Source organism: Apis florea, unplaced genomic scaffold (assembly GCF_048593485.1).
Source record: "Apis florea isolate Af1SG1 unplaced genomic scaffold, ASM4859348v1 contig_2293_pilon, whole genome shotgun sequence".
NCBI classification, from domain to species: Eukaryota; Metazoa; Arthropoda; class Insecta; order Hymenoptera; family Apidae; genus Apis; species Apis florea.
This window is the reverse complement of record NW_028256554.1, coordinates 2324111-2338810: the sequence shown is the minus strand read 5'-3', so window position 1 is coordinate 2338810 and position 14700 is coordinate 2324111. Positions and strand designations below refer to the sequence as shown.

The following is a 14700-nucleotide window of genomic DNA, read 5'->3' as shown; positions in this document are numbered from 1 at the left end:
TGTCCGAATTTCACGGTTCATCAACGTGCCCATCTACATTAATATTAATTACCTTATTTCGAAACTCTGACGGACTACCCTTCGAGTCCCTCTCAATGTCGTCGGCTCTTCGTCTCTTGTATGCCCCGACCGAGACAACTCGACACGCGTTCTTACACGCACGTTTCTACATAAAAGCGAATGCATGTGTGATAGCATGAGTCTCGAGCGTTGGAGACCGAGCGTGTAACGCCTCTCGAAACGTGCATCTTATCGCTATCCCTTCTGTGAATTTTAAATTAATTTTCATGGCGTTCGAAATCGACGTCAATCGTGGTTCGTTTCCTCCGTGGATAATATAAAGTTTCATTCCATTCAATTTCAACGGGATATCCGATTCGATTCAATAACTCGTTACACGCGATAATATATATCGGAGCGTGAAGAACAGCCGGATCGATGTAAAGATAGCGCGGGCTGTTGCGTAGGAGGAAAAGTGTGGCCCAATATATCTCCATCATCGAAGACACGGTGTGAACGAGACTTTAAGGAGTCAACGATTCGCGTATATATTATAAGATGCACGACCAGGTAGTACGAGAGTAGCTCGGATGTACCTAAGTATATATCGAGTATCGAGCGTGCCCTTGGGGGGATACCGCAGGGGCGAGAAGGAGAAGGCGAGCACGGGTAGAAAGAGCGCATAAACGAAGGAACGGAAAAGAAAACGATTGAGATTGAATTATAGCTCGCGGCTTAAACGTTGGATTCAAATCGATCCCATATATCACATTACCTGGCACCTTTATTTTGCTTTCTACGATTCTACCCCCGGCCTCTCCATTGTTTCACCGTCTCTCTCTTTCTCTCTCTTTCTCTCTCTTCCCCTTTGTTTCTCTCTTGCATAAGGCCCGATGCGTGCAACATTGTCGTACGTACGTACAACAAGGTACGATCAATTGTACCTCTCTTCTTCAATCTCGTCTTCTACGCCCACACGATCGATTTTTCGATCGACCCACACCCCTAATATAATTCCTCGGATATCGAACGGTACACACCAATCTTTTTTCGACCGTCGCAAATAATTTATCAACGAAAGGAATGCAACGCCGAAAGTCGAGTTCAAAAAATTTATACCTAACTTCGTGACTAACGAACGGGCGACGTTCGTTATTTTCCGTTAACCGTGCTTTTTTTCCCCCCATTTGCACCGGGTAGAAGAAGAAGAAGAAGGCATAAACAACAGAGAAAGCAGGCATTACATTGCCGCCGCCACCTCTTAGCCGAGTTTACGATAATTTTCTCGTGTTTACGGTCGGCGACGCCAAGTATCGCGTCGCTTTTTCCCTGGCGAGTAAGAGTAAAAAATATTGGTTTGGAATAGCACGGCACGGCTAGGATACGAGATTGGAAACGCCGGCGCCAACACTTGCAATTCCCTTGTACTACTTGTACGTATCAGCAACGATCCTACACGCAGCTGGCGTGTAAATCAAGTGGACTTGGTTAATGCTCGAGGGCCCGAATCAATTAAAATCGAGGGCCACGGAACTAACTAAAAAACCTTACCGACCGAACTTTCCTCGACCGCACGAAATCGTATTGGCGAAAAAATTCTTTGTTACGAACCTTTCTTTTTCTTTTTTTTTTTTTTTTCCCCTCCTCTTTTTTCTTCTTGTTAAAGCTCGTTTAAACGTCCCCTGCACGTTAGCCAACCACGAACCGATTCTCCGATCCCTCGCCTTCTCCTTCTGATTCAAACGTTCCACCTCGGTGATACATAAGGTTTATGCACACGATGCATTCACGCGTTCGTGCATCCAGTCACGGCACGTTTAAACGAGTTTCGTTACGGAGATTGTCCAGTTGTCATCCCGTTGCTTCGCCGCGCCATGAGAGTCATGTATGAAACTCGTCGTGACCGTGTCCGAAGATAAAATTGTTTCGTTAACAGCGAGGTAAGTTAAAAAAAAAAAGAGAGAAAAAGAAAAATACCGTCTTGATCTTTCTTTTTCAATCTCTCGCGTTTCGAAAGTTTCGAGAAGTGGTAGTATCTTAAAAATTTCGTGGTAAAATTTCAGCAAGTTTTTTAAGCGATGAAATTAAAAACTCGTGCTCTCTTAAAAAAAAAAAAAAAAAAAAAAAGGGTGGTGGGTGAAAAGGGAAGGAATTGAATCATCCGGGATCGAGTCGAGTTCCCCCTTTCGAGTAAAAATTATATACCACCACTTCGTCCTTCCTGCATTCCACATAATAAACGCGAAAGCCGCTCCGCCATGTCACTGATTTCTTGGTACTTTTACGCGCACGTCGTCAAGAAGTCAAGAGGAGGCTACGGGTCGAAACGAATACCGTGCGCTGCGCGCACTTCCAGCCTGTCATTAATGACGATAATTTCCATTCCGCCGTTATAAACCCGGGCGAATTTACGCGACGCGAATATTACGCGCGTCGACCCCTCTCCAATCCGGGACAATAATTACGGATGGTGGCTCACTTTGCCCCAGTAAACGTTTATTTAAGGGGTGGTGACGCGTAGAAAAGAAAAATCCACCGGATTCAAGTTTTTGTCTCGCCTCCCTCTACAACGACGCAGAAAATGTGCGAGCGGGAAAATGTGTGTTGCGGTTGGCCATTGCTGTTCTTCCAGCTGTTTCCACCAGCCCACTCGTCGGATTATTGAAGATGCAAACGATGCGTCGTCGTCGTCGCTGCCATTCCTTGAAAAAGAAGAAAGCCTTCTGTGTTGTTTACCGTGGCGACATTTGAAAAAAAAAAAAATAGAAAAGAGAGAGAGAGAAAAAAAAGGATGTCGCCGTGGACACCTTTCAAACGAAGAGACGAAAAGAACGTGTCTTCGCCATTGTGAAATCGTAGACGAGGAAAAAAAACCTGACAAGATTCTTTCCCCGTCGAATCGTAACGCTCTTTTCTTTTTCATCTTACAAGTTTAAAGTTTCGAACGATTTAAAGCCGTGGTGTCGACTCTTTGAATTTATCGTCGACGAGATGAAAAACTACAAATCAAACGAAAAGAAATGATCGGTCGGTTTCGCTAATTTGCTCGACATTAGGCAGGATTATAGAGGTCGCGCGAGCTCGATCAATCCGGTATAGGTAGACATAAGTCGGAGCATTACGTAAGAGCAAAGCGCAAAGCTGACTGATGGGGGTGAAAAGGGGCAAGGGTGGTACAGGTCGCTTTTGTTTGGTTGGAGTGCACGCGTTTCACCGGTAGCGGCACCGGTAGCGGTAGCAGCAGCCAACAGCAAACAAGAGAAAGAGAGAGAGAGAGAGTCAGGGTGGCTGGGATCTATACGTGTGCGTGCTTCACCGATCCACATCGTCCACGCACCCCCTAACGCACCCCAGGCAAAAAGCACGGGGTTCAAGTGTACGTATATGCACGTACATGGCCGCGTTTAATAAGAATACGCGCCGGAGCAGACAGTCGGTGCGACGGTGTAGCGCTAACATTTTATTTATCAGCGCTGATGGCTTTTCTGTTCTTGCAAGGGTCGTCGTTCCTCTTTTTCTTTTTTTCCGTTTCTTTTCTTTTTTTTTTTTTTTTTCTTTTTCGACTAAACCTAAAGAAGACTGAGAGCTCCCTCCTCGCACAATCGAGAACTACGAGTTACGAACTACGAGTCGCATGCCTTCCATCATCCTCCTCACCTCTACTCCTGTGATTATATTTTCCTATGATCACTCGTTTAACAAGTTTGCCGCATATCTATCCACGAGTATCTACCTTCTCATCCTTGCGTTTCCTCGTACATGGCGACTCTTGCAGAGTACCGTTCATCGTGACAATGTAGCTTCTCTGGAATCGGATGATGAATGAATTTAAGAATACTTAACACGTGGAACGTGTGCAACATCTGTACGATAACGGTCGAGATTTTTCCCCCGCCTTAGAGAAACAAAAAGCAGAGGTTAACGTTGAAGTCGCTTCAGCGGGAAAAAGAAGTTGACGGACCGTGACGCTATCACGATCTTGCAACAATCAGAACGGCAGAGTGGAGAGCTACAGTCATCTGCTGATATTTCCCACTCTCTGGTGATATATACGCGCCACTACTCAGAACGGTGAAAAATATTGTCAAGGCGGCGTTGAAATATTACACTTGCGTCTGGACGCAAGAATTGCTGTACCCACCGACGATAATCTACCGCTGGCCACGTGCTCGACGATTCGTATTGCTCGCGTGAGGGAAATACGAGCGAGGTGACAATGAGATTCGCGACAGGTGAGACACCTCCTCTCCGCTTGAAATAATTATCGCTTAAATTTTCAACTCGTTGACACGTGTACGACGCGACACGAAACTCTACGATATTTCGTCTCGTTTCGTTCCGATCTTAAAAATGGAACCCAATTTTCTTGTACGTGTGGTCTCGGACAAATTAACCATTTGTTGCTAATTAGAAGAAAATTAAATCGGTTAATCGATAATAACTGTACGATGTTTTAATTCGTTTTTCAAGAAAGATTTCACTCTTTCGCGAGATCAGCGTTAATGGCAAGTTGTAATTAAATTGGAAGAGGCGAATAAAACGAGCAATCGGTTAATTAACTCGCAGCTAAACGTTAACTCGCTACGTATCCAAATGCAAGTGTAACGTCTGGCGCTCATCCAACAGGCGTTGGATATCCAAGACGTTGCATTCTTGTAAGAATTTGTTGCCACGCCTTTTTACCGCCTTTTTTTCTCTAATAAACGCAAATTTCGAGCAACTATGATTAGATGATTACTCGATTACTCGACGCGACTTGCTCCACATCTGTACACCACGTTACCAAGGGATAAAATTTCGATCGTTGAGAAAGAGCTGGTTGAAAGTTTTGACCGAGATACGAAAATAAAAAGAGAGAAAAGCGAGCTTATTACTCGTCTCATATTTTATTAACGGTTTACATCCGTTTACCTGTCAGATTGGATATACATTTTAACAAAGCCGCGATCGATCCACCCACTCGTCCGCCTCTTTTATTTTAATAACGAACTATTAACGGATCTCTCCTCGCTCTTTCCACTCTCCCTTCTTCGTAGCATCGATGAACAGACTCTCCTCTCACCCTCTTCGTCGGGAAGGGGAAGGTTTTCCGCTTTGAAGCGGAACGGTCGGCCGATTGTAAAATTTTATCGTGAAAGAGAAAACAGGAATTATTACAAATCCCCGCCGCGTGATTTCCCTTAGACGATTATTATTATTCCTGGAATATTTCAACGAGCTCACGTTTCAACCGCCCCGAGTTCCACAACGAGTCTCGTCGAATCTATTTGATCGTTTAATGAGAAACCGATCGAACATCCTTCCTGTTTCTTTTAATACAAAGCCACGCGCGTGCCTCCCCGTCTTTAATGCGTGGTTATCGCGCGTTTATCACGACACGGTGGCAATATCGCTTCCACCGTTGCTGCCTTTGACGCGCGGCTGGAATTCATGGCATTTGATCCGAATTAGTACACGCTTTCCAACACGATGTACATATATATACCATCCAATTTCTCTTGGTTGCCATTCAACGCGCTTTCAACTATGTTGCGTTGCCCTCTCGCGTAGATAAGTACGTCGCGATAAACTTCAATTAGCGATATCAATCTTGACGATCGCGTTGTTAATTTATCGCCGCATGCAGCGTTATCGCTTACGCTCTTCTCGACGAAACGAATTTCGTCTCCGCAATATAATAATAATAGTAACGATAACAAGTTAATCGTCCCTCTCTCTTTGCTCTCGATCGAAAAGTGGCGGAGGCAACGGTAGCGAGATAGGTTCGACGAAACGAATTTCGTTTCCGCGATGTAATAATAATAACGGAACGATAACAAGTTAAATCGTCCCTCTCTCTTTGCTCTCGATCGAAAAGTGGAGGTAGCAACGGTAGCAAGATAGGTAAATTGTGGCATCGAGCAACAATACGGCTGATCGTTCGACGAATTTCGTATTTTCCACAAAATAACGATAATAATAATAACGGGGCGATAAGAAATAAGTCGTCTCTCTCTGGAGCAAAATAGATTGTGGCATCTGGAGCAATTGCGTTAAATCCAAGATAAAATTCTTCGTTGATTCGCGAAGTTTATAGATCCGATTAAAGCTCGCCTTATCTATCTGTTTCGAGACGTAAGGCGAAGTGTGTTCGAAACGATTACTTTTACAACTCGATATATATATAAGCGGATATTCGCTACATCGTAATACCAACCCCTTTAACTCGCGAGTCTTGTCTATGGCTCATACAAATCTTTCCCCGGGCTACTTTATCTCAAAGAAGGCATCGCTCACTAGTCACGGGAAGTGGCTCTCGCAATCTTTTCCTTGAATGCCGGTCGCGAGTCAGCCCGACATTCACAGGATATTAAATGAAAACATTGGACGGTTTTCTAGTCGGCGGAACTACCTAATATTTGCCAAGAACGATATCGCAAAGGAACCATCAGCAGACACGGTTCTCTTCCTTTCTTTTTTCCTTTTCCTTTTCTTTTTCTTTTTCTTCTCTTCCCCCGCCTGCTTGCTTCTCCAGCTGGCCGGGGATACTTAGTTCCACCGAAGGGAGAGGGGGAGGGGGGGTCTAACTTATACCCAGGTTAAACGTAAAAAACCCCGAGAGAGAGAGAGAGAGAGAGAGAGAGAGAGAGAAGAGACGAGATCCGCAAAAGAATCCGAAAGGAAGGAGGCACGGGAAATCGCATAAGAGCGAGATACGCCTTAAAATAATCTTGCCATTTCGCTGGTACGCGCCGCATAATGCGGCACAGACGGCCACGGTACACTCGGCTCCGAATAAACCGAGAGATGAGTAGATTTTATCGCTATCAATTTACAATACGGCCCTATACACGGCCGCGCCACGACAGGTTTTACGGTCCCGTTCTGGTCAACTAACGCAAAACGGATCTTATCGACCGTACTCCCGATTGTTTGCTCAAATAGAGAGCCAATTTTATGGTTTATACATTGCCGCGAGCTATGAAATGAAATGTTTTCATTTCCCTCGAATTAACGGAACACATCCTTTGGCTTTTTTATTTATTTATTTATTTATTTATTTGTTTGTTTGTTTGTTTGTTCGTTCGTTTCCTTTCTTTCCTTTTTTTTTTTTTTTTTTAATATCCCTCCTCCCTTCCTCCCTCCTTTTGTAATATTTTTCCGCTTTTGTTTTTGTTGCTCGAAACTCGAAAAGCGTCGATTGGAAATTTTACGCGCAACAGATTAGCACGAGTCTGTCCCCCGCAAACGATCAAAGGGTCGAAACAATGGGCACAAGCGTTGTATACATATATGTGTATATATGTGTGCATGTTCGGTCGAAATTTTATAATGGTCGGTACATCGGTCCATTTATCGACCGAATGTTTTTCGAGCGTGTTCGTTGGTTGGGGAAGAGGAGGAGCGGAATCGAGCGAGCGAACGATGATCCGGCAAACCATCATCGCATTTGCGTATTGAACGTCAAGACTCGTCATCGGCGATCAACAAAATAGAAATATGGACATGGAGCTGGATCGATAAACAACAAAACTTGTTGGTTACCTTGATTTTACGACCACGTTTGTTCCGTTTCGCGTGCAACAAACGTCGTTATCATTAAGACGAAAGATAATAAATTAAAATTGAAGCCGCCCCGTTACGACATCCTGTGCCTGCCTTCCTCGAGGATCGACTCGTTCCAATAATTCTCGAAATGAATCCGTTCTCATCGGGAAGCCCGTTTCTTTGATATATACACGTTCGTTAATTATTTTCGCACTTTGCGAATCGAAGCACGTAGCAGCTGTGAAAGTTTTCCCGTAAGTCGAGTGGCTCCGGGATACCCCCACTCTAGGTAGGTTCAGGGAAGATTATCAATGTTAACGATGCCATTCTGATGGCGAGGTATGGGCGTCGTACGCCAAGTCCACGGGAGAGCGGAAGCGCATACGTTGCGCGTGTGTTGCCGCTGGGTTACCTGTAATTAAATCGGCGTCGGGCCCACCCCGACTCTTAGGCACTCTTACCCGTTTATTAATTAACGCGTTAACGCGAAATTATTACCATATGCGATAAAAACCGTCTGAGGGGGAGGGGGCATCGCGACGTTTTATTCGGCGGTTACTAACTTCCGATTCGGAATCCTCGAAAAAGTAATTAATTACAATAAACCGATAATCCGGCGCATCGTGGTTGTGTTTATTGCAGACGGCGCTTACACCATTCTAAAAGGTACACATGGAATTTTTTTCGACGGAATGCAAAATCGAGATCACGAGGATAATTTTTAATAATTTTCGCAATAATTGATATCCCTTCTCCTCGACGATTTGTTGGTGCACGTGTGGATCGTGGGCGATTTGCTAGCGCAGAAAGTGATCGAGGACATAGATTGGGATGATCCAGCCCTGTTGCAAACGTCTAAAAGTTTCTCGATCGATCCCTGTATTATGGGCTTGAAGCCACCGATAGCGCACGCGCTCCGAAGAATCGCCTTCTGGATCGCCTTCTCGGCCTCTTTTCGCTCGTTCTTCATGTATTCGATCTCTTTCCGCAATTGGTACACCTACGATATACGATATTTTATACGAGATCTCCAGTTCGCGTCGACTGACCGATTGACTGATCGTTCCGAAAATTCTCGACCGGGCGCGATCGAAAATCGTGCCTGGAAATATTCCGTGCGAGGGAATATTTTTTTTTTCCTTTTTTGTTTTTTTTTTTTTTTTTTTTTTCTTTTGCACGCGACGACGAACGAATCCTGAAAAATCAGCCAAACGGTCGATCGACGTGCGAAAATCATATCTCACTTCGCATTCCAACTTTTGAATACGATTGCTCTCGCATTTCGGGCATCCTATAGTCGAAATTTTACGCTCCCTCTCCGGACACGTTTTCGGAATACATTTCGACAATTGTTTCGACACGCATGCCGTCACTTGCGGATATTTCACTGGAGATCGTTTCGAGGGAGAGATCTCTTGCCTTGCTAATTTTTTAGCTTCTGGGCACGTCACCCGCTTTCCATTTTTCTGAGGACACGGTACATTTCGAATATACTTTCTAATCACTTGCTTTTGCGGACATGGTATTAATTGAGTTGGCATCGCCTTCCGTCGTTTCTATATCGACAAAAATTTTCAGATTTAAATTTGATACATGATTTCAAAGTTTGATCGGTCGAAGATTGAAGTCCATCGCGTGAATATGTCCCCTGTCGATAATTCGATGTGTCGCTCTCTCGAATCGTGTCAACGTCATGTTGATCCCCTTTATATGTAGAATTTTGTGTAAAGAGAAATGCGAGTCCACGGAGAACAACAATTCTTCCTCATTTCTTGGTATCCTTCTTCTTCGAGCTTTTCAACAATTTCATACGTATTTTCTTCTTGGCCTTCGTCCCCTCGTCCGATATGTTCTTCGATCTCGATGCCTGAACAGCATCCTCCTCGTCATCCTCGTTCTCCGTCTTTTGCAAAGAAACGCGTTTGCTCGTTTCAGGCTGCAGGCTGCGATTTAACGAAGGAAATTCATTGGCGATGCGTGTCGCGCCGCTGAAAGCGGCCAACCGACTCTCGTATCCGATACTGTCGCGTTTTAATTTCGAGTTCTCGTTCTCCAATCTCGCGATCTCTTTCTCCAATTGCGCCATGCGTTTGTCCTTCTCGTTGATCTTCTTGATCTTCCTGTAGATCTTGCTGTTCCCCGTGGACATCGCCGGAAACGGTATAGAACGGATCGGTGATTAAAATTGTTGTCGATGCCGGTGTCTGAAATTGATTACATTTTTCATGGCGGAAAAAGGTGTCGCCACCTGGCGCGCATGGGGGGAAAAAAACAATGAAAAATCCTCGAAAGCGGTAAACGCGTGGTCGAGAGCCGTCTTTTATTACGTTGCCAACCATGTCAAACTTCCTACTCCATCCATCCGAAATCAATCTCGTTTTACTCTCGTAAAATATATATATATATACGTATATAATATATATTTACGTTAAACGATATCGCGCGATTCTATCTCGCTTTTTGCGATATTACGACCGCGCGTTTTATTTTCCCTCTTCACGCGTACCGTTCCTCGTGGATCCACGCATCCACCGTGGTGGCGAAGATGGAAAGAATGGGACGTTGGTGTTCGTCGAAGGGGCAAATCCCTCATCTTCCGTCTGAATCGTCCGACTAAATGAAACGGGTCCCCCTCCTTCCCAACGACGAAAACGTCGCAATATTTTTAACGCGACCCCGTAATAATAATAATAATAATAATAATAATAATAATAATAATAATATCTCGTTCGCAAGCGAGAGAGGATCCCGCGAGGTGGGGAGAAATCGGTACTTTCCTCCCCGGATCTTTATTCCATTAAAAAAACCCGGCAGCAACTCTTTATATTTCCGAGCGGAAAACTCCGCCAGCCAGCTAGACAGACTCCGCTTCTGCCTCCAATTCTGCCGACCCCCTACGGGTCGTCACTTCTTTTTTTATCCGGATACCGTAACGACCTGTTGCCGTTTACCGATATTGAGGATGCTTTAACGCAGACCTCGGCCGCATTAACGGCCGCCGCCGTCTCTCGAAATACGTCGTGGCGAATTCAATTCGAGAAAATAACGCGACCACCTTTTAAATATTTATCAAAAGCCGAGCGAAGCCGTTGGCGGACGTGGATCTGGATTTTTCCTCACGCTCGACCGTGAACTCGAACACCATCGGCTTAAGGCAAAAATAAATTTGCTTCGAATTCGTTTCGATGGATCACACCTCTCACCTTTCGCCCAATTCCAACAACCCTTTGCAACAACACGAGGAGCAGCGTTACAGGGGTTCGTCTTACTCGTTTCTCGATCACCGATGCGTGTCGTGGGCACCGAAGTACCGTGCCGGGCTCATCCTACTTTGGTACACATATGGTGGACAGAGCGAAATTTATTTAACTCAATTAAGAAGGCCCGTCGAGAATGTACGAGTGGCTGCACAGCCAATTGAAAGTTACACGTGTTTTTGTCAGCTCTCGTTTAACGGGAAAGCTCGAAGGGAAAGAGGCGAGGTGAAACCAGATACGCCAGAGTCGGGGCAGGAGTGATTAAAAAGAAGAGGAAGAAGGAGAGAGAGCGAGGGAGTGTGTGTGTGTGTGTGTGTGCGCGTGCGTGCGTGTGTGCGCACGCTCTGCAGTAAACGAGTAAGTGTCCGCTCGAGTAAGGAGCCCCCCACTCCCCGCCCCCCTTCATCGACGGCGAAGAAACCACCGAACGCGTCTCCTCTGTATATACAGGGGGAATCGAGGAAGCGGATATACTGTTTCAAGATCGTCGCGTGAGAAGATCGATCGACTTTTTCCCTCCCCCCTCGCTTTTAATTAGTGACCCGTTAGGTAAAGGGATAACGTTGTGCCGGGGTACGAGTTGAGAGTAATCAATTCGGGAAACGAGGCTTGGCGTGGTTTTACGAGCGCATAAAGCCTCGTAGATGAGGAACGAAACGTTCGGGAGGAAGAGCAAAAAGGGACGAGACGTTTCGTCCCGAACTTTCCAAATAATAATAATAGTATATTGATGCAAAGGCGGTCGGGTTTCGTTCTTCTCGTCTCTCAAAAAGCTTTGATTTTTTTTTTTTTTTTTTTTTTCCGATTCACGAACGAACGATTATTAAATTTCACGTAACAGGTTTTTCTATCTATCTATCTATTGGACAATGATCCTAGGGAAATCCAATTATTGCCGCATTTGCAACGATACGAATTGGACTTGGTACGCTCGGAGTTGCATCTATTTCGCATCAGGTGGAAGCCAATTTTGCAGCCCATGGCAATTGCGATCCCCACCTCTCCCCGGGAGCTCGATAGCTCTCGGTTAAATTATTATAATGTCGAGTGAACAAAGCATAGCTCACCGGAAATTCTATGCTAATGAATTACGAAATCGAATCTCCGAGCACGATAACGTTTGCCGCGGCAAATATTACTTTTGACCTCCCTATTTAATTACCTTTGTTATCACAACTCGAATAATATACTCGCTCGCGTTTCGAGGAGAATTTTCATTGAACGTTGTAAGCGAGATTCTTTGATCGGTGATGGAGATGTTTAAAGAAAGAGAGAAAAAAGGAAGAAAAAAAAAAGAAAAAGAAAAAAAAGAAAGAAAGGGGAAAAAAAGAAAAAGAAATAACGTTACTACGGGTAAGATAGAGTCTTGACGGTAAGAGAGCGTTGTTGATACCAAGCTCCATCCTCTTCCGTACAACTCGTCAATTACGGAACACGTAATGAATGAGCGCCTTCATAATTCGCGAAAAAAACTTATCTCCTCGCCCCTTTAACGCATCAACGGGTGCCGTCAACAGGCGCCCGTACGCTTGGCTTAGCTCGGGACGTAGTAATGATTCTACGGAACAGAAGTAAATGTAGAAGACCCGCCACCTTCGTGTCTCCGCTATTTCTCGTCGCGACAGACCGTATAATGCGAGCACGACCGTGTCGCGACACAGAGAGAAAGAGAGAGAGAGAGAGAGAGAGCACGCGTATAGAATGTGTTTCACCGAAACCTCGTCTCGACGATCCTTGACTGAAATTCAGAAGTTGCGTTTTCTTCTCCTTTTTCCTCCCTATCGTTTCTTTCCCATTTCTGGTTTCCTGTTTCTTTCTTTCTTTCTTTTTTTTCTCCTTCTCTTTCCCCCTTCTTATTTTTCAAACGTATAATAGTACTTACGCAGCAAACGATAAGGGTTTTATGCGTGAAAATATAACGCGAAGGAGGTGGATATGTATACCTCCTCCTCCTCCTCCTCGACCGTATTCACATTCAGAGACACGAACGTTATTAAAGATGCTTGTCGCGAGCGAAACCGAATCCTCCCGGCTTAATGGATTCAACGTCGAAGGATCTCATTTATCCAACCGATGTGTGTAAGTGCGTGTTTTGATGGCGATGAACGGACGAGCACACGATACGTATAGAAGAAGGAGCAAAATTTCAGGGCGGTGCAAAAGTTTCTCCCGGGGGAGGAGCCCAATACGGGCGAACTAGACGTTCGTATCGTAAATCCATGGACGCGTTTCGCGTTTCAGGAGGAGCGTGCGTACGCGGCCGCGTAATATTCCAAACGCGTTTATACTATATGCGTGCAATATGCAAGAACGTTCGCACGCACCTCCATATATACCCTACGAACCTTCCCATTGCATCGTGCACTAATCACGGTAAAAGCCGTAGCTCGCGCCCGTTATATCCGTTATCCGGCTGTGTCTTGCCTTACTTAATGGAAATATGAGAGGCGTTACACTCGTCTGGTGACACGTCTATCCCGTTTTTTTTTATTTCTAGTAATACCGCGGGGACATTGTTCCACAAACACGGCAACCGTTGTTGCAACGCGCCGCCACACCGCACCGACGTCTCTCGACTCATCGTCTCGCGCCACCTTATCCACACACCGCCTATCCCAAATTGTATTCCCAAAAGTCGTACGCGACACCACGCGACCGACCACCAGAGGGCCAACGATACGATCGACGATGGACAACCGCCTACGAAAATGAAAAAATACGTACATCCATCGAAACTAAACGTGTCGGATATTTCATGTTTTCATGCACGCGTTTTAAAAGTTCTCTCTCTCTCTCTCTCTCTCTCTACCACGATCCTGCAATTATCGAGCGCGCGGATAATGCCAAAGTCAATTAAACGCGCGACGATCCTGTGTCGTGCTCGATTTTGCACGCGATACGATTTTCCACGGCAAATCGAGCGAATGTTTTCGTGGATTTCGAGTACCGCTAGTCGCGTCCACCTGTGAGCGGTAGAGGGCAAATTGTGATTTATGCGGCCAACATGTTGCCGACTGACGAAAGAGAATTGTGGACGTAATGAGTTATGGTGAGTTGCGGCTTAATGCAAATATATGGTCCGTTGCCGTGTAATCAGCCAGTCGGTTGACACCACGCGCGTGTGTCCACGACGGAAGAGAGGGCGTTTCAAACGTGTCCTGCGATCACGCCTTTTCTTTTTCTTCCTCTTCTTCCTCTCCACGCGAGAAATCGTTCAACGGAGGCGTATGCGCGATACTCGCCGGCCTAGTATTTCCTTCCTTAATGTTCGCCGGCAATCACCGTCGCCTGCCACTTTTATCCATCCCGGGACCCCTCATTCAAACAACATTGGCATATTTTCCGCGTAACTTCAAGGGTGAAGGCTTGGCCGCCCCTTCGCTACTATGCGTATAGAGAGTGCGCCGTATTGACGGCAACCCGTAGAGATCAAACACGAGACGCCATGGTTACCGTGTTATTAATTCACGGATAATTTTCTCCACGCCTATTAGGCGACGTATATTCTTACATTGATTAAATATTGGACGGACAGTCTCGGCGAATGACGGGTGGGACACGCGTATCCTAAATTACGCATTGATGTATCAAAGGCATGCTTGCAGATCGTACGCAAAGCGCGTGTATTTTACGTTCGATTTGACGACACGCGTGTCTCTCCGTCCCCGCAAACTCGAAAAAACGCTCCGACGATTCGATAACAAAACCCGAACTAGTTTTCGAAGGACAACCGCGCAGTCTCCGCGATAGCAAGGGTTAGTCTAGAGCTGTGCGCTCGTTGAAACCAACCCTTGATAGGTGCACTTTTAGGGTAGCCCCCTACGCTAGTGACTGTGCTTCAAGCCTCGAGTACCCACCGAGACGCGCAAGAGCGAAGGGCTGATGCGTGTACCGACTGTGTCACGAGACGAGCCAC

General features: G+C 45.6%; 1 protein-coding gene across 1 annotated transcript; it reads right to left on the bottom strand.

Annotated features, from left to right (window-relative positions):
- Nucleotides 1–8139: 8139 nt before the first annotated feature.
- Nucleotides 8140–9831, bottom strand: LOC100863852 (uncharacterized). Its single transcript, XM_012487995.3, has 2 exons — nucleotides 8772–9831; nucleotides 8140–8527 (listed from the first exon to the last, which is right to left on the bottom strand). Exons 1-2 carry the CDS (start codon nucleotides 9066–9068, stop codon nucleotides 8249–8251), a joined length of 576 nt encoding a protein of 191 aa, XP_012343449.1. The 5' UTR covers nucleotides 9069–9831; the 3' UTR covers nucleotides 8140–8248.
- Nucleotides 9832–14700: the final 4869 nt, after the last annotated feature.